The following is a 22,530-nucleotide window of genomic DNA, read 5'->3' as shown; positions in this document are numbered from 1 at the left end:
TCGACGACCAGTCGGTGCTGGGACCGGTGCCTCACGACCTGGAGGCACAGTTGCACCTTGCGTGTGACGATAGCGAGCCTCGATCAGTTTGCAGAGGCCGAGAGACACACAGGCATGGCGCACCGCGATGCAGTTGGAGATGGATGCGGTCGAGAAGAACCGCACCTAGGAGCTTGCTGACCTTCCTCGTGGTCATCCGCGCAATCACCCTTAAGTAGGTGTACAAGCTGAAGTGGGATGAAGCCGGCGCCATCGTCAAGCACAAGGCTCGCTTGGTGGCACAAGGTTTCGTGCAGCAGGAGGGGGTCAACTTCGACGACGCTTTTGCTCCCATGGCACGGATGGAGTTCGTGCGACTCCTCCTTGCGCTAGCTGCCCAGGAGGGCTGACGTGTTCATCACATGGACATCAAGTCAGTGTTCCTTAACGGCGACTTGAAGGAGGAGGTCTACGTGCACCAGTCCGCCGGGATTTGTGATCTCCGGCAAGGAGGGCAAGGTGCTCCGCCTGCGCAAGGCCCTCTATGGCTTACGGCAGGCACCGAGGGCATGGAATACCAAGTTGGATTCCACGCTAAAGGGGATGGGCTTCGAGCAAAAACCGCACAAGGCGGCCATCTACTGACGGGACAGTGGAGGAAATGCTCTGCTGGTGGGTGTGTACGTCGATGACTTGGTGATCACCGGCACCAAGGATGTGGAGGTGGCGGCATTCAAGGAAGAGATGAAGGCCACCTTCCAGATGAGTGACCTGGGGCCTCTCTCCTTTTACCTGGGAATCGAGGTGCATCAGGATGACTCTGGGATCACGCTTCGACAGACCGCCTACGCCAAACGCGTCGTTGAGCTAGCTGGGCTCACCGACTGCAACCCAGCTCTCACTCCGATGGAGGAGAGGCTGAAGCGGAGCCGCGACAGCACGACGGAGGAGGTGGACGCTACGCAGTACTGGCGTCTTGTGGGGAGCCTTCGCTACTTCGCCCACATACGGCCGAACTTGGCATTCTCTGTCGGCTACGTTAGTCGGTTCATGCAGCGACCGACGACGAAGCACCAGCAGGCTGTGAAGAGGATCATCCGCTACGTTGCAGGGACTCTCGATCACAGCCTGTACTACCCTAGGTGCCCTGGGGCGGCACACTTCGTCGGGTACAGCGATAGCGACCACGCTGGCGACATCGACACCAGCAAGAGCATGAGCGGGATCCTCTTCTTCCTCGGCAAGTGCCTCGTTAGCTGGCAGTCGGTCAAGCAGCAGGTGGTGGCCTTGTCCAGCTGCGAGGCCGAGTACATAGCGGCCTCCACCGCTTCGACTCAGGCGCTCTGGCTCGCCTGACTACTCGGTGATTTCCTCGGTAGAGACACTAGAGCGGTGGAGCTCAGGGTGGACAGCAAGTCCGTTCTGGCCCTAGCAAAGAACCCCGTGTTCCATGAACGCAGCAAGCACATTCGGGTGAGGTACCACTTCATCCGAGGCTGTTTGGAGGAAGGGAGCATCAAGGCGAGCTACATCAACACTAAGGACCAGCTTGCAGACCTGCTCACCAAGCCCCTTGAGAGGATCAAGTTCCTTGAGCTCTGCTCTAGAACCGGGATGGTTCAACTTTCCCACAGGACGACGCACAAGACTTAGGGAGAAAATGATGGGATAAGTCTCATGTGTGGGCTGGTCTTTGTGGGGCTGTGCTGGTCACATGGTCTTTGTGGCTGCATGATCTGTTTTTAGGACAACATCTTAGACTAGAGGACAATATCTTAGAGGACAGCATCTTAGACTAGAGGACAACATCTTAGCATCTAGGACAACATCTTAGACTAGCATCTTAGCATATGCTTGGCTGGCTAGCAGCCTATAAATATGTACCCCCAACTCCTCAGGTTAGCATGTCATTTGGAAATAAACCAGAAAATTGCCCCAACTCCTAGTGGCATCCTCTCTCGATGAGAGTAAGAATTCAGCTACTACCAAGAGTAAGAATTCAGCGACTAACAATATATGCATTTCTGCTTTTCTGAACATATATAATAAGGTTCTTAGTCCTTTTAGGCTGCTTGATGTCTCTTAAGGATGTATCTTCTGTGCTATTTCTTGCATTAGAAGTTACTGTTAGACCAAACACTAAACTGGATCAACAAGCATCGTGGTTTTGTTTCTTGCATTAATCTTGCAGAAGTTCTTCTAGAATGCTCCCATATGTGCACTTTCTATACGTCCTAGTTGATTGTACTTTGATTAAATTGAGTAGATTGGTTTACCATCCTATGCATCGTGATCTGCATGCACACCCAAGTCAACATTTTTATTCACTGCTGAGCCTCAAGAGCTCGAAATAATACTGAATCATTTAATCTCATAACTCATATGACGCTAGAACTGAGGGTCACGGCGGTGCTACAAGCTGTTGCAAATGAATTTGTCCTGTGGTGCTTGGCTGGAGCTAGGGGCTTCCATGTCCTTCGCAGGGGGCAGCTAATCTTGTCCCTGGGTCCTTTGGTCACTTTCTTTGTTTCTGTGGCAAATTCTAACCTTTTTTTTCTGTCGTTTGGGTGAGTTTTGGTGTGGACTTGGGTGTGCGTTGGGTCTTTGTAGTGCTGGGGTTTTCATCCATATTCCATAGTTTCTCTCTTTTCTTTAATGAAATAATGCTCGGCTCTCTTGCATGTTTGAGAAAAATATGTGCTTCCTTGTCTTGAAAAGAGTGTCAGTTTGGAATTGTCAGTAGACCCAAGGTTTTAGTAGAATAGTAGTTGGTAAACCTGGCCATTCAAATCCTTCTGATTAACTTCATACTCTCCTCTTGTATGAACTTTATTTTTGTCGAGTATAAGAATTCAAATGTGAGAGTTGAACACACAGCTTGTTTGCTCTGGATGCACTGGCCTTTCATGTAGCTTTAACAGTGCCTGTCTGCCTCTTGCGCTGTTAGATATTGATTGGGCTTCTCAAGTGGGATTTCCTCAGGCTAGAGGACTTTTATTCTCCTCACAATCAAGCTATTTCTTTTGAGCTTTGCTCCTTGGTAACTCGTTTCTTTTGTCAGACACAAGACCTTTAAGTATCCAAGAATTTTTTTAGGGATTTGAAGTAGCTATCCTTATTCCTTATCTTTGGGATACGTCTTTGCATTTGAGAATTCTTTTGATTTGTAGGGCAGAACCTTTGCAGTTTTATTAGCTTTAATTATGTGGCCGTGTGCTTTTTTCCCTGTTTTGGAGGCGGTGGCCGTATGCTTTAGTCAAATGGTTCTGAGTGAGGCTGAATATATAGGGAGTGTGGCATACATTTCCATCAATGGTTTTCAAGAAAAAACACCAATAAAGTTTACACTCAGATATTACTATCTCTGTTACATTTTATCTGGCGCATACGTATATCAAGATTCAAACTTTAAAAGTTTTGACCAATAATTAGGTTAATATTTTTTAACTATTATAATAGAAACTTTATATGATTAGATTTGTAAGGAATTATACTATCCAATGATTATAAGTTTATAAGCATAAATAATATAATATAAAGCAAATGAATGGTCAAAGTGTAATCTAGCAGAGCGTGTCATTCTAACTTGCGCCAGATAAAATGGAACGGGGCGAGTATTGCTGAATTGTACGTGGACTGTAAATAGGCATTGAATCACTCATTGATACATGATCCCCATATCTTTTCATCACCCCCTTTGTCACTGACTCACTGGAACTTGTTTGAGTGTGAGATAATTGCCAAATTGATACTCCTCATTCAGTAGTACTCTCTCCATTCCAAATTATAAGTGATTTTGGCTTTGTCTTAAGTCAAAATTATGTAATAAGTTTGACCAGGTTCATAGACATATATATTGGCACCTATAATTTACCAAATAAGTGCTCTATCAAAACATATTCATTGCATTGGTAGGTTAAAGGATACTAATTTTGGTGTTGTAAATGTTGGCAATTTTTTATATACTTGGTCAAGCTAAAAAAGTTCGACTCAGGATAAAACCAAACCTACTTATAACTTTTTTTGAAAGTAAACCGACTTATAACTTGGTAGGGAGGGAGCAGTTGTCATACCTGTCTGATTTGGGGCATCTCTGTAATTCGAGGAATTGATGTATGTCAAGTTGAGATAGCAAATCATTAATATATCCTTTAGTATTTTTGCAAGGATATATGCTGCAACAAAGTTTACAAAACCAGTAACGATGAATCACTGAAGTCTGAAATGAGCTGCATATGGAGATCGGATCAAATTACTTTCGAGTGAGAATTGCAAGCTATCTAACCTTTGGTGGAAAAAATGTGCACGTTGGAAAGTGGGGAGAAAGAAAAGGAAGCTGCATGGACTCTGAACACGGCAAGGCTGGACAGATCTTGCTAAGACTGTATCTCCACCTTTACCTGTTTCGTGAATTATCAGATGAAAGCTAATTGATATAATTCATAATTTTACCTTTGATGTTTGAATGAATGCATGCAGCCATCTTGACACAGACGTTTTACCAATAATCTTGTCCCCATAATCTAAAGCATACTAGACTGTCTTCTCCCCTACTCAAGTAGTCAAGTACCTGTCAGCTGGATCTTTTTGCACTGCGTCCTCATTTTTGAGGTCACTTACTTACTATAAAGATAGCCCACTGTATTACTGAATGCTCATCATAACCTTCTTTGCTTCCATGCAGGTTGCAGTACTGCAGTGAGCTCGTCTCTGATAGATGCTGGATTTCCATGAGTAGTTCTACCAGTAGACAAGGGGAAACCCAAGCTCATCAGGATGTCTTCGAGGAACAAACCATATTATGCCCATCGCATCCGAGTCACTCTTCCTTTCAGTATTCCCAGAGCCCAAACTTGAGTCAGTGCCTACTGCCTAGCCACTCTCAAAGGCAATTCATCCTACGTCTCCGGAATCGTTTTCCACAGCGATTCGATCTATGTCGCCTCGTCGGATGGGCACATCAGGCTTTGGCCGTTGGACATGGCCATGGCCATGAACGTGCAACGAGCCGAGCAGTCTACCACCACGGTTGCAGCCACCAACAGTCCCATAAAGAGCATCATCGCCACCAGCAACGGCGGCCTCGTCAGCTCGCACCAGGATGGCAAGATCAGAGTGTGGCATTCCGGCCGGAGGAACGGGAGCAGCGGCGACTACCTCGCCCTGCCCCTGCGCGCCGTCCTGCCGACCGCCGCGGACTGCCTGCGCACGTTCCTGTTCCCCAGCAACTACGTGGAGGTCCGGCGGCACCTGGAGGCGACGCACCTGGGTGCACCACGTCGACGCGGTCGCCACGCTCGCACTGTCCCCGGGCGGCGCGGAGATGTACTCCGTGTCGTGGGACCGGATCCTCAAGGCGTGGCGGCTGCCGAGCCTCCGCTGCGTGGAGTCCGTCGCGCCCGTGCACGGCGACGCCATCAACGCCGTGGATGTGTCGGCGGACGCGCACGTGTACACCGGCTCGGCCGACAGGGCGTGGAGGCGCCATCAGCCGGGGCGGGGGGAGGGAAAGCTAGCGCTGGTCGCCACCATGGAGCGCCACAAGGCGGCGGTGAACGCGCTGGCGCTGGGCGCCGACCGGGCGGGTGCTCTACTCCGGCGCGTGCGACAAGACGGTCATCGTATGGGAGCGTGCAGGTGCAGGAGAGAGCGTGGCCGCCACCGCCACCGCCACTGCTCAGGGGCCACACGGGTGCCGTACTTTGCCTGGCCGCCGCCGAGCAAGTGGTGTGCAGTGGCTCGGCGGACAGGACGGTGAGGGTGTGGAGGAGAGGAGCGACAGCGGCGGCGCAGGGGGCGAGCTACACCTGTCTCGCCGTGCTGAAAGGCCATGCTGGAGCAGTGAAGAGCTTGGCGTTGGTGAACAAATCGGAGAGGTGATCACGGCGGTTCGTGCGACGAGCGCTGCTGCAGCGGCTGCGGCTGTGCAGCATTTGTTTGTAGCGGATCGCTGGACTGTGGCGTCAAGATTTGGAGCGCGTGGTTGTTTCTTGCTTATGACTTGCTGTAGTAGCCGTGCGCTCATGGATACTTCTGGAGCTGAAAATGCTGGGTCAACTTTTATTGTGGGGTTCACAGAGGATGGGATCCAAAGATGCAAAACGCTAGTATTTCCTCAGCGGTTCCGTATAGTATACTACGTCAACTGGGTACGTTACCATAAAAATTCGATAACGCTGGGCCAGGACATCCGTCCGTCCCCGCCCCTTCGGACGCGGCCTCCAGATGGGCAGTAGATCGCCCCGATAACACCTCAAATTCGCCCGTTTCTAATTTTTTTTTAAAAAAAATGTTCGTCGCTCCTATCCGCTTCGTCTGCCACGTTCGAGGAGCGGCGCTCGGCCACCGGACTGCCGGCCCTGCCTGCCAGGCACAGCGCTCGGGCATCGAATTGCTGGCCCTACCTGCCAGGCGCGGCGCGCAGCTGCCTCTGAACCGTGGATGTCCTCTGCCTCCATGCCACGTCGCGTGGCTGATGCCCTGCCGCCTCGTACACCTGCTTCCGCCAGGGCGCTGCCTCCGGTGAACTCTACATGCCGACGAGCCTCCATTTTTCCAAGCAGCAAGGAGATGTTATGATGTGCTGAAAATACATGTTGCAAGCGTATATTTTATGTGTTTGAGGTGTTTTATAGGTATGTTGCAATTGTTTCATGTGGATGTTGTAAAAAAATATCGAGATGTTGCATATGTTGCAAAGGTCTATTTCAAATGTTTCATATATGTTTTTGATGTATGTTGCCAGTGTGTTTTATCTGGACGTTGTATACGTTTCACACATATGTTGTAAGTGTTTTATCTGGATATTGCGTATATTTTGTAATGGTTTTTAAGTGTTTTCTAGGTGTTTTTTTTAATTGTTTCATAAGCATATTTCAACTGTTTTATCTGCCTTCAGACGTATGTTGCAAGTGTTGCATCTCGATGTTTCAAAAGTAAATCGGGTGTTGCATCTCCCTCGTCACTTTTCTGCTACCTCGCTCCGGTGTCTCCTCCTCCTCTGGGCATCCTCCGCACCCCTACTCCTCTGTCCGATGCTGGTGACGTTCGAGGCAGTAAGAGAAACTTACGCTAGAAGCGGATGGGAAGGGCGCAGGCGGCCCCCACGTGGCATGCGCGTGCGGAAAGGGGAGGGAGTGCAGGCGAGAAGCGGGATGGGGCTCGGGTGTCCGGACGGTGAGGCACGGAGGGGGGGGGGGGCACGGGCTCCTACGTGCGCACAGACGTGCGTGAATGGAGCAGCAGGCACCGATGTCCGGACATGGATGTCTATCCTGACGTCTGAAAGCCCGTAAAAATTGGTACGTATATAAAAGCATCTCCGACCATTCCTAATAAATCACGTTTTCAAATTTATGATAATTTCAACTTTAAAACAAAGAATAGAAGCAAATTTATTATCTTTAACTGTTTTCAATAATTTTATTAAAAACAAATAAAACTTTTTCCACCGTTAGCAGCAGCCGGCTCCGGAGCATCCCATTCCCTCAATCCAGCTCGGAGCCAACCGCGGTCGTTGTCCCTCGGACTCAGAATCCACGTACTCCCTCCGGTAAGAAATTACAATTCTAAAATGGGATACTCCCACGGTTTCATAAAGTATGTCGTGCGACGTCATCTAAAAAAAACAACTTTGATTGTTATTTTCTGCTATAAAATATTTACAAAATATAGTCAATATATACTTTTATGAAAACTACATTTCAAGATGAATCTACTTACGTCACTTTTATATTTTCAAACTTAACTCAAAAGAATTTATTTTTAGTTAAAGTTTAAAATATTTAACTTAAGACAATCTCAAAACGACATCCTTTAGGAAATCAGAGAGAGTAGTACTATGTGTTAAGTAAATATATATCAAGTTTGACTAAATTTATATAAAAATTAATAATATTTATGCTGCTAAATAAAAACTATTAGATTACTTTCATAATTAATATACTTATTTGGCGTTATAAATATTAATATATATATATATATATATATATATATATATATATATATATATATATATATATATATATATATATATATATAGTTAAACTTTAGGCACCTTAATTAAGAATACACTTAGAATTGTATTATTTTTTTGGGAGGAGCTAGGAGTTTTCTTGTTTTTTTTTCTCCTTTTATTTTTTCCCTTCTTGTTTTCACATAAGAAAAGTAATCACTATTTGGTTTTTTAATCCTATAAACCAATGTTCTACTTTTGTAACTAAAGGAAAAGTATATTTTATCCTCTTTTTAAAATAGCACTTAATCTACTCACATATAAAATTAAAACTAAGAGTGTCTTTGTTAAATTCTTTTTCCTCTTTCTCTTATAAATTGCTATAAGAGATTGAGAAAACAGAAGGCTATAGCAGACCGAGAAAACTCTTCCTCTTTATTATATTAGATTCACATATCAATGCTTAAAAATATCTTTTTTTCTTCTTTCCCTTCTCTCTTTCCTCTCCCTTTCTGCTCTCTCGGCCGCCCGGTGCAACAGCGAGGCCCACCCGGGGCTTGCTTGCTCGGCACAGTGGATGCCAGGGCGCCCCGACAGTGCTTGCTTTTTGGCACGGCTAGGCCTGGCATGGCGGGCTATCATGGCGCCCCAACATAGCAGCAAACTTGATTTTTTGCGCGTGGAAATGAAAAGATGACATGTTTCTCTCCCTTTTTTAAGTTGTTGAGGGGTTGTTTTTCTCAAACGAAAAAAATAAGAAGATCTGTTCGAGGTTATTTTTTTCGCCAAATCTCCTTTATCACTGGATATAGGAAAAGATGATCTCTTTTAGTCAATTTGACGGAGATGCTCTAGGTGTTCTATCTCTTTCGAAGCCCATGTGTGTTTGGTCATGAAGAATTACGTTCAGTCTTTTGGTTTTCTAAGGTTTCAGTCATATAAAATGAAGAACAAAATACATCGCAAAATAATACTGAAAATCGAGTAATTCATTTTGGTTATTTTGGTTTGATCTTGTGTCTAGACCGAACTAACATGATAGTTTTAGGATATGTTTTGCCAGTAAATTTTACCACCAATTTTCTATCTCAAAGCATGCCTTAACATTAAAAATATCACAAGATAAATGTAAATGACATATAACACAAAGTACCAATATAGCTGTTACAATTAAACATAAACATTCAATCGTTTAAGATTCAAACACAATACTTATAAACAATAATTCAAAACAAATAACGACTATTTCGATTATTCAGGTTACTTAAGATATCCGATGCCTAAGACCGAATTACCTGAAATAGTTTTGGTTAGTTAAATCCGATTACCGAATTAGTAGTCGGCTCGGTCTCCATCAGTACGGTCGTTTCTTCGGTTTAATTGTCATAATAATCACAGTAAGCCTGAACTATCCTCAATCCCATTTTAACCTTGTGACTGCGACTGGCTCCTCCGACCCTATCCACATCTAGCAGAGGAAAATTCGCTACAAAATACCGAGGCACCGATCGACTCCCACACCAGCACGATTAGCTAGCTGTAGCTAACAGCCAAACCAAGAAATCGCCATGCTTTCCCCTGCTCACCTCGCCTTCGCCGCCGCCTTCCTCATCGTCGTCCGGTCATCGGCGCCTGCCGCTGCTGCCCGACCGATCTTCGCTGGCAAGCCCTCCCCCTCCGAGGCCACCGCCACCGCGAGGTGGCTCGCCGCCCAGAACACGTGGGGTGTCCTCAGGTTCCCTCCAGTTCATCCCGAAACCCTTCTTCCCGTGCTCTTGCCCCCGCGATTTGGTGCCGGAGCTAGTTCCTTAGCAACAGGTGTCCTTCTTAGGGGGTCAGCAGCACTTGTTGGTTCGATCGAATCGGGCAACTGCCGGCGTCAGTAGAAAATTGTCGATTTCAAATTTGGAATCGATGAGTGGAGATAAGTGCTGAGAGTGGCTAGAAATTGCTTGAGGCTTTGTAGCTTCGAGAAATTTTTGTGATTGCATACGAACTTCTTGCTTTTGTAGTTTGGGGCGCTGTGTTGCCTGTGTAGATGCCAGTGGCGGAGCTAGAAATTTGGCTACAGGTGCGCACAAAGCACACGGGTCGAACAAACCACACTCATTCAATTCATTACTTAAACGGTGAAATATAAATCATGCATATACAAGTTCAATCGTATAATACATAGCTTAAATGTCACATGATTTTAGTCTCCCATGACTTGACTGAGCATGAGAGTAAAAAGACTAAGGTCTAAGTAAAATTACAGTTTGACCTTATATTCTGTCTAAAAGTACAATGTCCTTGTTCATCTTCGAAGGTTCAACACTTTTTCTGAAATCTGAACCGTACATATAAAGCTTCAATTTCTAGGTGGTTTCGTAATAAAATTTGGAAGTGCAGTGAAATCAATAGTTGAAAATTTAGGAGTTAATCGTCTCAGCTTACTGCTTTTGACTGCTGCTTGCTTCCAAGTTGGACCCAATGGTGAAACAATGATGGTTCCTGATATTGACAAGAGGCTCCACATGCTAATTGGCTGGTGATAGTTGGCTGAATGTTGAAATAAAGAACTGCTCCCAACTAATAATGTGAAAAATATAGAACTGCTTCCTGCTGATGTAGTGGCATTTTGGTTGTGCCTAGCACACCAGGCATCCAAATTGATTCCGCTAATGATACATGCCCAAAATTTAAGACTGATTCGGGAGAAGTCACTACCCTGATACGCGAAATGTACAGAGACAGACTCTTCAAGACTTAAAAGTACACTGTATTCACGAGGCATCAAGTCAATAAGTTCAGTTTACTAGTGAACATATTACCAGTGAATTGCAGAATTGAATTCAGTAAATATATTCAATTCTGTTCCTTTCTCAGGTTATTGTAGATCAATTTCCGTTTGGTTGGTTACTGATCAATACTTGAATATTTCATTTGCAGCACAATATCAAGTGACTTAAGTGGAGCTCCATTTGGGTATTCCTTCTTGTCTCACTGCTGCAAACAGCTGGCATATACACTTTTCTGACTGATGAACTTGATTCATTGCTTCTTTTACATATAGCAATGTAGTTTCATATAGTGATGGAGTTCCCGGCGAGGGCAGTGGAATCCCCTACTTTTATCTGACAACTCTGGATCCTACTGCAAGAGATGCACTGGAGGATGAAAGGACCTCCTTTACCCTTAGTGAGTTCCCTCTGGGGACATGTGGGAAAAAAGATCCTGAAAGCCCCACTTGTGCAAAACTTACTCTTAATGGAAAGGTATTAAAAAATTACAGCCATGATAAGATGACCGTTGACTTGCTGTTTATATCCATTTAGCCTGTTTGTTTAGTTGTGATTGAATCATTTAACTGACAGTGATCTATTTGGGCTTGAACTGGTTTTCTATCTATAAATTTCACAAGTGATGTTTCTATAAAATGAATACTTCCTGATGGGCTTAAACTTGTCACTATTTGGGCTATGAGTTGTATACCTATAGATGCATATGTGTTCCCATTTCATGCTAGTAATGGTAATGCCTTTTGTATTTCTAATAAATAAACTTTTTGACTGGATCATGGAGTTTCCAACAAAAAGAAGGGAAATCCCATCGCAACCACATGGAAGTAGCAAACTCTTATAAATTATAATTGTCACGAGAACTCGGTGGTATTAATTTCCGCAATCATGACAAACAACATGTATTTGAGGCTGTGTCCTCTTAAATTATCTCTTATGACGAAATACTAGAAAAGAGTAATTTTTTGTCATAACATGTGAGATTTAATAAAATACCATTCAGCAGAGGATGAAATCCCTTCTTTTAGTCCTCTCCCACAATTGGCATAGGTTGAATATAAGTATATAGCACATGATTTACGAACTATTATGTATTGTGGATGCCACCATGCTGTACTCTTTTTTTCTCTCATATAAGAAGTTGTTATATGAAGTGGCATTTGCTATTTTTGCAGTTGAAGATGGTTGATCTTCAGTCATCTGAAGCAGATTTGGCCAAGTTAGCACTTTTCACCAAACATCCTGAAATGAAGGGTAAATTCATACTTCTAATCATGCAGCATGCAGAGAGGTTATCTACCATGTGTTATCCAAATAACCATATGTTATTGTTTGATAGATTGGCCAAAGAATCATCATTTCAAAATCTTCAAATTGGAAATCGAAAACATATTCTTGATTGATTGGTTTGGGGGTCCTAAACCGATATCCCCCTCCCAATACCTTGAATTCGGAAGGTGAGCATGCAAAAATCTTAAAAATATGAGCCTACTGTGCATCTGCTCTATACAAAGAGAGATTTTTGTCAATCCGTAGTTCTGCATTGCTGCAGAACCATTTTATTTAACATGCTTTGAATTTATTCAGGAATCAGGGCTCAGTGATGTCCTCATAAGCGAAGAATGCTTCGAGGATCAATATGTCGTCTGTGTATGCTCTTCTTAAAAATGAAATCCATATTGCACATATTGTAACAGAATAAACTTTTAGTGTTATAGTTGTTGATATTGTTGTTCATCACATCTTCGTGAGCAGTTACTTGACAAAAAAAAAGAAGTCTTTGTGTCATTGTGTGCGCTATGCATTATTGGTCTGCAACTTAGCTTCCAAGATCTGAGTAATCAAATGGCATTGGACTCGACAGGATGGGTCTTTTCCATGGTCACAAGCGTGTTGATGCACATATTGTAACGCTGTCCTTGTGCTTCTTTATATTTTCTTGCAAGCAAGGAAATTTTATTGTCTCTACTAGTGGAAACATAGCAAGAGTTGACTTCAGATCTGGTTGAGGTCATGGGCAATAGATCAACATTTCAAGTGATGGAATCAACTTAATCATTGAGCCTTCTGAGTCGAAACAGACTCTTGTCAATGCAAAATGTCATGCCAAATATTTGTTCCTGACACACAGCTGGGCTATGCACGTCTGTAAGGTCCTTCAGCATCTGTGAACCACAAAAGTAGTGGAAGGAACATAGATTTCATAGGAACCAGTCTTGTTGCTGCTTGAATCGAGGAAGTTACTCGTGTTCCAAATAAGGGTTAAATTTGCATTTGGTCAACTTGATATTAATATCACAAATCCAGCACAATTCCCTTTCCCTGATCTCAATTACAGTTTTAGTAATTGAGCCAAAAAGCACTGCACAAATCCAATAAAGTTACATTTCAATTCAAACAAAAGAATCAACCTTACAGTTTATACAAGACAAGAAGGACCTTGCAATATTTTTCTGCTATGGTAGCCAAATACAGTTCCAAAGACTTGAATGGAGACGGCAGAACAGCGTGCAGAAAACGAAGACTTTGACTTTGTTTTTTCAATCAGAACTGGGTTGTGTTTGACCCGGACGGCCCGGCGTAATTGCTCCGGTGCGGCGGCCGCCGGATGGAGACAAGCCCCTCCGACACGACGCTGCCGTCGTCCCACTGCCGTCCGAGTAGTCCGGTCGCCGTGACAGGTGCCTCGTCGTCCTCGCCGCGCATAGCCCGCAGCGTGCGCCGCGCCAGGTCTCGCCCCACGCCGCCGTCGCCCTCGGCCACCGGCTGCAGCGCGGCCTCGACCCCCGCGGCGCGCGCGAGCCCGCGGAACCTCATGCTGCCACGGCTCATCCCGTACAGCGTGGATATGCAGTACTCCTGCTCCGCGCTCCCGGGAGCCGCGGAGCCGTTGCGCATCAACCTGACGACCGCGGCCACGGCGCCGCCGTCCATCAGCGCGGCGCGCCCGTCGGGGCAGCCCGCGAGGTTGGCCAGGACCATGACGGCGAGCCTCCGGAGCGCGGCGGCATCGCCCTCATTCGCGCGGTCCCGCGCCTCCACGGCGGCCAGCAGCGTCCGCACCGCGCCCGGCGCGCGCGCGATCTTGGACGGGTTCATTCCGGAGAGGGAAACGTGGTACAGCGCCATCCCGGCCTCGCGCCGCGCGCGGTGCCCCGCGGCGCCGGCGGTGCCCGCGAACAGCTCCAACAGCGGTGGGATGGCGCCGAGCACGCCAATGGCGGCGCGGTTCTCGTCCTCCACGGCGAGGCTGTACATGGCGCCCGCGGCGTGGTCGCGCGCCTCCGGGTGGCCGCCGCGGAGCACGTCCACGAGCGGGGACACCGCCCCGGACCGCACGATCCGCACCTTGTTCTCGGGCTCCAGCGACAGGTTGACCACCGCCGCCGCCGCGTTGACCTGGACGTCGGCGTCGGGCGACAGCAGCATGGGGCGCAGCGCGGCGAGGAGGCGTGGCGTGCAGAGCTGCCGCCTTACCTCCTGGTTCTCCCGCGTCGCCTGCCGCAGCAAGGCCATCGCCGACGCCTGCTCCGCGGGGGTGGCGCCGCCGTCCGTCCCGAGCGCGGCCATGATCTCCTCCTCCAGAGCGTCACCCCTCTGGCTGGTGCTCGGCTCCTGCGCCTGCGCGGAACCGTCGACGACGACGCTGGGTCTCCTCACCCGAACCGACGAGGCGACCTGCGTCTGCGGGCGCTGCGGCTGCGCCAGCGAGCTCCGCTGCTGCTCCTGCCGCTGCGGCGGCGGCATGAGGCGGCGCACGATGTCATGGGCGGTGTCCGGCGACAGCGGCGCCGGGTGCGGCAGCGCGAGGCGGTCGCACCAGTTGAGGATAGCGGTGCGGAGTGCGACGTTGGGGACGAGCACGAGCGGGGAGGAGGAGGAGGAGTGGGACCCGGAGAGGTCGGCGGCGACGGCGGGCGGGGAGAAGGCGAGTGCGGCGCAGGCCTGGATGCAGGCGCGCTCGAAGGTCTGGCCCGGCGGCGCGACGACTGGGTCCGCCATCAGCGTGCCGGAGATCGGGCAGAGGAACTCCGCCGGCGGGTCGGCCGTGAACGACGACGGCGGGGAGGGGAACCGCGGGGCGAAGGGAGCCGCCGCGGACGGCGGTGGCGGCGCCCACCACGGTCGGCCGGTGCCCGTGGCCATGGGCGATTGGCGAGAGAGCGTCTCCACCCTCCGCGGTCGCTGCTGCTGCTTGCGTTGGCAGTTGCGATGGAGTCGTGGGTTTTTAGTGACGGCTCCTCAGAGCGGGATAGGCAAGCGAATCGCGCGTAGTCGCTACTCGCCATCGCTTCTTCCGGACGCGCTATTGGGAACCGGAGACTTTTTTTTACAGAGCCGTCTTGCCGGCTTGCTGGGCCACGGATAAATTTGGTCACCAGTTTTTCTTCACGATAATCGAAATATAGCGTCCGGAAACGTCCGGAGCAGATGAGCGCTATCCCAGGCCGCACGTCCGCGTCTGCCGCTGTGCAGTATTGCTGCTGCACACGTACTCAGGTCCCCGTTTGCCTCGCTTTAACCCGCACTCGTATCCTGCTCCCGTTCGCCTCGCCCCTGCCCGCACGAGCTCCCGGGCTTGCTTCCGCCACCTCCTTCCCGTGGACCCCCTCCTCTCTCCACGTAGGCGGGATCTGGGAGCCCGAATGAGGATGAGCACGTCCATAGGAAACCCAGGCGCACCCGTACGCACCATCTGATGGCCCCAGGCTCGCTGCTCCCCTTTTCCTAGCAGCGGGCCCCTACCCCTATGACTCTGTGAAATATATCTCTGAAACAGAAATACTTACAACATATGTAATATTCCAGATAAAACACTTTGCAACTGGTAACATCAAAACCACTTATTGCAACATACTACTAAACAGGTGAAGCATTTCGAACATACTTTTGCAACATAGTGTGTGAAACATATGCAACATCCAAATAAAAAACGCTTGCAACATACGTCTGAACACAAATGAAATATTTTGAACAAATGCTTGCAACATGCCTCTAAAGCACTTGCAACATGTCTCTGAAACACTTGCAACATCCCGATCTACTTTTTGCAACATCCATATAAAACACTTGCAACATACCTCTGATAACATCTGAAACGCTTGAAAAACATACATTTGCAACAGTAGGGGGAAGGGAGAGGCCAGGGCCGGTTGATTCCGGCCTCGGAGTGGGAGCCAAGCGCCATGCGGCAGCACATGAGCACCACCAGCACGGGCCGCGCTTCGTGGGTTGGGTGCCCTTGGGTCGGTGGGGACCGACCGGAGGTGCACGACTGCACCACCAGCGCCAACACAGGAGGGCAGCCCTGCCCCCTGCCCGATCTCGTCCGCATCGCTGGATGCCATCGCCGCGGGAGGATGCGGACCGAACTCTGTGGAGAGGAAGAGAGGCAGGAGGCTGATTAGTCGTCACTCCGGCCCGAGGTGCCGTCGGAGAGGGATGGAAGCGGTCGGGCAGGCGCGACGAACAAAAGGCGCGCGATGGTCGGTGAATTGCGGTGGAGAGGGAGGAAGGCGGCCGGCGGTGCTCAGGTGTGGTGGAGATGGAGGTCGAGAGAGTCGCGGGAGCACAGTCACGGTGGAGCACGAAATTAGAATTCGGCAGCGAGTCGGGATTGGAGAATGATGTTTATAGAGACTCGTCGGTGAAGAAGATAGCAGGACCTTTTTTTATCAAACAGCCAACCGGAGGAGGCATCTAGGATAGTTTGGTCATTCATACCGTTGCGGCAGACGGGCAATAAAGGCGTCCGGGGCAGACGCCCTGATCCAGCATTTCCGGTAGTTTAACGGAGTAGATCACATGTTTGCAAAATCACTGCACAGATATACCGCCGCAATCGCGAGTGTACAAATGTGCTGTGGCCTTGTAGTCGTAGGAACACGTACTGTACTACAAAATTACAATCAGACACGTTTGTTTGTCCTACGCTGCCTCTTCTTTTTCTTGGGATGGGAGCTTTGTCCTTGTCTTCAGGTTGACGAGACTTCTGAATTCAAATGAGATGATGAGGCTCAGTCGCATACTCTTGCATGGAGGGAACTGGTAACCAATTCGGCGCGTAGGCAGCACGAGCGCCTGGCGCGGCGAGAAGCTACAACTCGGTCGGTCCTGCAGTTGCGAGAGAACACCTAATCAATTTTTTTTATAGTTTTGATTATCAATATTGATTTCAAATATTCAGTTTGGAACATGAAAATCATATAGGTATGTATTTGTTTTTTTAAATACTTCGAGACTCACCAGTTTAATCTATTGAAGGTTGAAATTTGTTTTCCTCGCTCCAATAATCCACTTTTCCCCCCCTCAAAACAAAAAAAATCCACTTTTTCCATGCTGGCCCTAAACAAAAATTAGGCTTGATCTACTCTCCAAACTAATGAAGTTACCCAAGGGATTCTACCTTTTTTTTTCCGCATACAAGTTGAGTTGTACTCCATCCGTCTCAAAAAATTTGGTGCAATTTAACATTGTTGCAGTTTTCAAGAATACATTTTAACCACTAATTTCTCTTATAATATATAATTTATGGCAACAAAAGTTTAATTAGTAAAAAATACTTGTAAATACAATTCCAATGTAACCATTTTTTGCAGAATAAACTTGTCATTTTGCTGGTCAAAGATAACAAAATTTGGATTTCGAAATACATGCATGGTACTGTCGGAGTAAGTTTAAACTTTTTTGTGTGGTATAATAAGCCTAATATGATACGTATATGTAATTATCCAATATGCATGCAAAGTTCGTGGTTTGACTTTGATTTCAAATACGTATTTCATTTTGCTCTTGATAATAACGGGAAACCTCGACTATTCCGCGCGAGGGCTGTGGACCCCGAAACCCTAATAACAGTTGATTCCAGTCCTTTAATCGTATTTTAATCAACAAAGTGCTTTGTGTCCTTGTCATCACCACGGAATTTGCTGACAGTTGCAAGCAGCTCTCGTGGAGCTCCCTGAGAGAGAGAATAATGATCCATCTTCCATCCATCCATCCCTAATTCCCATTCCCTAATCCCTACGGGTCAAACAATTCTCACAAGATTTTAGACGAGCTTTTCCTTTTGCCCATCTCTTTTTGGCCACACTGTACTGTCGACGGATCAAAAGTTATTCTAAACTTTTGTCGAAAGAAAAATCTGTCTGAAAAAATAATTAAACTTTCCAGACAGAATAATCAAATGAGGAGCATGCCAAGGCTTTGCCAGGGCAAAGCAAGTAGCAAGGCTAAGATTTTTGTTCAGACAAGCAAAGCAGAAAGCACAGCACGCACTGGAATCTGCTTTATTTCAGGGGGGATAGGATAACCCATCTGGGAGCTTGGAAGGCAAGAAAAGAGGAATCTCCAGCCAGCAAGCACCAAGAAGGGATGCATGCAGTCAGGCACTCAGCTGGCTTGTGTTGTGATGTGCTCCAGCTGCAATGCAAGCCAGCAACTTGTTCACATTCACAAGGTAGCAGCAGCCTGGTCCTAAGCTAAACAATTTTCTCGCCCAACTTTGGCTGTTGTTTTCAAGATAACTTCCCTTGTAATTTGAGGCACACATGGTAAGGACTATGACCTGCTACCTGGTGCAGCAGCAGGGTTAGAGAGCTAGCCTGCTAGGTTAAGTAGCTCAACACAGCAAGAGAGTGACATGAGTTGCAGGCTTGTGTGGCGTAATTGGAGCTGGAAAGAGTATTCTAAAGAGATCTCTGAACAGCTGTTCTTGGAGCAGCACTTCTCCCCTACCAGGCCACCAGCAGGGCAGGCAGCAACTTCCCGCGTGACTTGTTCAGCAGTGACCTTACCGGCGCGCGGCCGCTGGTGTCAGGGGTGGATCCGGTCACATGGCACCCATCGGCCTACGTGACGAGAGGGCGAACTGAGAATGTGTTGTTTGATCGTACCACAAATTAATTAACATGAATAAACAACTGCGTATATATGTCGTGTCGTGCAGGAAGAAATCTTTGTTTGGATGGACTGTGGAGGGGCATCGGCCAATGCTGCATGATGCTGATGCCCTGATCTTTAATTTTCTAATGACGACGGATACAGTCTGTTACCTGCAGTTGAGAAAGAGAGGATTCTTTAAATATTAAAGTGGGAATGGCATATAAGGAGGAGCACAAGTGACGCACTTTTCTTCAGTTCAGGACGACATAAGATCAGTTGAGATTTTCGGTACATCGCTTAAAGTTTGGCAATTGTACCACACCTGTGCTGTGCAGTGCATATCCTAGGGCCAGTTTAGTTCCACCCCATTTTGCAAAATTTTTCGAGATTCTCCATCACATCGAATCTTTAGACGCATGCATGAAGTATTAAATATAAATAAAAAATAAAACTAATTACACAGTTTAGACGAAATCCACGAGACGAATCTTTTAAGCCTAATTAGACTATGATTGGACACTATTTGCCAAATAACAACGAAAATGCTACAATATCACTTTGCCAAAAATTTTGGCATCCAAACAAGCCCCTATATTGTTTGGCCAAATTCAAGAATAGGGATGCTAATGTTCCCCGTTCGCTTCGCTGAAAAAACAAGCTGAAATACTGTTCCGGCTGATTTGTTGTGAGAGAAAAACACTGTTTCGGTTGAAAAGACAAGCTGAAAAGTACGGATTATAAGACAAGCGAACATAGCCTTGCAATGTTGTTGTATACAATAAATACAGAGTGAAGGTCAAACATGTTGTTTGTACACCGAAGAAGAAATCCTCAATACATACGGGTAGTTCAGAACAGCTAACAGAAGCCGCTTAACATCTATGTAGTGCGCAGGATGGTTCAGGGAAGGAAAAGATGCACAGAAAAATAAATTCAGGATGCAATAAGGCTGAAGCCGCTTAATAGTGCGCATGATGGCTCAGGGAAGGAAAAGATGCACAGAAAAATAAATGCAAATGTTCGACTTGCAAATTCATTGTGTAAATTAGTTATACGCCACTGCTGTTGTAGAAATTAGTGTTGCAGGTTCTATAGCAAATGTTCCATCGCTGAAGAACACTAATTTACACCACCATTGGTGTAGAAGCAACGTGTAGCAACACAACACAGGCAAATCATAATACAATACTAGATTAAAAGTTCATGCCAACACTAAATCAGCATAATGCAGTACTAGATTAAAAGTTTATGCCAATTAAAAGAACATGTCACAATATCAAAACCAAGAAGATGACATTGTTTAGTCTTTCTGGAAGAAAAAAACAAACAACCATAGAGCCTGCCGCTCAGCTCAATTATTGTATTGCTCAAGGATCATCTTAATCATCTAAGAAGTTTTTTGTCCATCACTCTCCTTACCATGTCCTGGATGTAGCATAGATCAATCAAAGTTAGCGATTGCACTGATAGAATGCAAAACAACATGTATGTTACCAATGCACAGTAGCTAAAATGAAAATGAGTGAGTGAGGGAGGGAGGGATGAACTTTCACCGAAAACAAGAGTAACAAAAGACGAAAAAGCCAAACAGTAAACAATCAAACCATTCATTAGTGGTCTGCAAATTTCTTCCCTAATAGCAAGATGTAAAATAGCAAGGTATCTAGTCAATTCTGTTCGCTGATAGTTTCTCTTAATCTAGTACTCCCTCCCAATTTTCAACTTGTTGTAAGGTGCAGTTTGACTCTATGTGGTCTCCAAAACTAAAACTCCTATAGTTACTTTCTCTTGTAGTATATCTTTTTAACAAGACCGCAATCACAGGAAAGTAGTTCTAGGCCTCAGTGTACCAAGACAAACTTTGGTCTTTCCCATGAATTTTTTTTGCCACTATTTGGTTGGAGGCCACTTTTTTCCTAAGAACACTTTGACCAGCCAAAACATTTCAAAAGTATTAAGTGGGGGACCCAAATGATCGCCCCAAGTTTGGCCGATCCAAAATGTTAGCATAGTCACGTATCATAAAGAATTCACTCTAGCATCAATTGTTTTTTTTTAAAATCTAGCATCAATCAGTTTTTCTAAGGTCATGAAGTGTGCACATTGAAATGTGAGCACAACTTAAAAGAAAAAGGAACAAATGTGTATAAAACTAATACCTAATATGCTTTGGGCTTCACAAGAATTGGACAACACACCTTTGGCTTGAATATGTTCTCTTCGACAGTCCTCCGCAGCTTTGATCAGGATTGACCTCTCTCTACGAAGAGCATTCAATTCGGATTCACCCAAAAATAGATAAACGCTGCAGAACCAAACAGCGTTAAATAAGACACTTTGGGTGCAATTCTCACGTATATAGGCTTTGCACTGAAAATCACAAGTGCAAGTGGAATTTTTGTTATTAGATACTACTATAAAACATTTATAGGTCCAAAAGTTGGAAATAATTCATGATATGACTCTCCATAGTGGGAACTGATTTGTGGTTTTTTGTCTTGATGACATGTGGTGAAGGGGTCATGATTTAGTGAGATGTGAATCAGTAAATCCTTAGTTTATTATACAATTGCATATCCTCAAATTCTCACATAGTGGAACAAGCGAAGTTCTTACCTGTGCAATTCACCAGGAGCATTCTTGTTCTGACTGAGATTCTGAAGAAAAGATGATGATGATAGAAAAGAACACATCAAACAACATATAATGGAAGAAATTGAATAAAGAGATGTAATATACACCAGCCATAAAGACAAGTCTCTAATTTAGCTTTGGTTTGTTTTTCTATTAGAATATATCTATTAAATCTAACATATCTTAAGTATTTCGTATGAACAAGTCTACCTATTCGGAGAGTAACAAATGTTTCAGAGTTATAGATAACCAAGTTTTTGACCAGTATTTGTGGGTAGCTTAAGAGGGATTAAATTGAACAGTATTACAGCAGTCTATTATATATCTGATTCTGAACTACAGGGATCTGTGTTGACTAAAGCATGAGCACAATCGTTTTAATCACATATATCTCTATTTATTATTTCCGTTTCTCGATCAGTTGAAACATTTGATGACTGCAAAGTTAAGACTCCAACGAAGGCATCAAGAAATCCTGTACTGTACGTGGGAGAGTCTGGACAACCCGTGCCGGAGACAGCACGGAGACGGCGGCAGGAGTCCACGCCGGTGAAGGCTGTGGCGGAGGAGACAAACGGAGAGAGAACGGGTAAAATCGAGTGGTGGTATTGGAGAGATGGCCTAGGTGGTTCGCCCCCGCGACGCCAACCTCGACCTCATCCCCGGCCGGTCTCCCAGGTATGTCTAACAGTGACAGAAACGGAATACAAGATTGTTAAGAGCAGAGCCCGTACCTTGTCGTTGATTGGCGGCGGCGTTGAGCCGCTAGGGGCAGAGGAAGAAGAGCTAAAAGGCTGTCGTGCGCGGGGGGAGACGGTCATCCCCCTCATCTTCGTCGCCACAGATCGAAGCAGTACGGCCATGAGTACCAAATTTTGCCGATGCCGTGCGGCTGTGCGGCTCCCAATGTCAGACTCCCTGTGCGGCTGTGTCCCGTGGCCGTGGCGCTGATGCGCACACCGGCCCGCCCTCCACTGCGACGCTGCCGCGCGCCGACGCACCCTAAACCCTAAACCTCACGAGTCCGCCGCCCCCGGGTCGCCTATCAGCAGCCTACGTGATCACAATTCACAAATTAACACAAATACGTAAACAATTGCGTGTATGTCGTGCAAGAAGAAATCTTGTTTGGACGGAGATTGGAGGGGCATCATCGGCCAATGCTGCATGATGCCCTGGTCTTTATATATTTTTTTAATTTTTTTTGTGAACTTTTATACTTTTTTTAATGACGGATACTGCTACATGCAAATGAGAAAGAGGATTGCGTTGTCTTCTCTCCCTCTCCACTCCCGGCTA

The 22,530-nt window shown here is 46.4% G+C and overlaps 3 protein-coding genes and 1 pseudogene across 4 annotated transcripts; 2 read left to right on the top strand and 2 right to left on the bottom strand.

Moving 5' to 3' along the window:
- Positions 1 to 1,029: 1,029 nt before the first annotated feature.
- Positions 1,030 to 5,989, top strand: LOC136525873 (protein JINGUBANG-like; annotated as a pseudogene).
- Positions 5,990 to 9,422: 3,433 nt separating this feature from the next.
- On the top strand, positions 9,423 to 12,453 carry LOC136528099 (uncharacterized). The gene is made up of 6 exons (XM_066520997.1): positions 9,423 to 9,668; positions 10,865 to 10,900; positions 10,989 to 11,190; positions 11,889 to 11,967; positions 12,053 to 12,170; positions 12,301 to 12,453. Exons 1-6 carry the CDS (start codon positions 9,502 to 9,504, stop codon positions 12,326 to 12,328), a joined length of 630 nt encoding a protein of 209 aa, XP_066377094.1. The 5' UTR covers positions 9,423 to 9,501; the 3' UTR covers positions 12,329 to 12,453.
- Positions 12,454 to 12,986: 533 nt separating this feature from the next.
- On the bottom strand, positions 12,987 to 14,963 carry LOC136528318 (U-box domain-containing protein 39-like). Its single transcript, XM_066521266.1, has one exon. It carries the CDS (start codon positions 14,857 to 14,859, stop codon positions 13,258 to 13,260), a length of 1,602 nt encoding a protein of 533 aa, XP_066377363.1. The 5' UTR covers positions 14,860 to 14,963; the 3' UTR covers positions 12,987 to 13,257.
- Positions 14,964 to 19,773: 4,810 nt separating this feature from the next.
- On the bottom strand, positions 19,774 to 22,272 carry LOC136525331 (uncharacterized). Of its 2 annotated transcripts, none has more exons than XM_066518334.1 (4): positions 21,966 to 22,272; positions 21,214 to 21,254; positions 20,757 to 20,902; positions 19,774 to 20,022 (listed from the first exon to the last, which is right to left on the bottom strand). In XM_066518334.1, the coding sequence occupies exons 1-4, from the start codon at positions 22,092 to 22,094 to the stop codon at positions 19,985 to 19,987; spliced, it is 354 nt and encodes a 117-aa protein (XP_066374431.1). In that variant the 5' UTR covers positions 22,095 to 22,272; the 3' UTR covers positions 19,774 to 19,984. The 2 variants fall into 2 exon arrangements, with proteins under 2 accessions (XP_066374431.1, XP_066374432.1); XM_066518335.1 differs by having other exon boundaries at positions 19,776 to 20,022; positions 20,796 to 20,902.
- Positions 22,273 to 22,530: the final 258 nt, after the last annotated feature.

Source organism: Miscanthus floridulus, chromosome 19 (assembly GCF_019320115.1).
Source record: "Miscanthus floridulus cultivar M001 chromosome 19, ASM1932011v1, whole genome shotgun sequence".
NCBI lineage: Eukaryota > Viridiplantae > Streptophyta > Magnoliopsida > Poales > Poaceae > Miscanthus > Miscanthus floridulus.
This window is presented reverse-complemented; position numbering and strand designations above follow the sequence as displayed.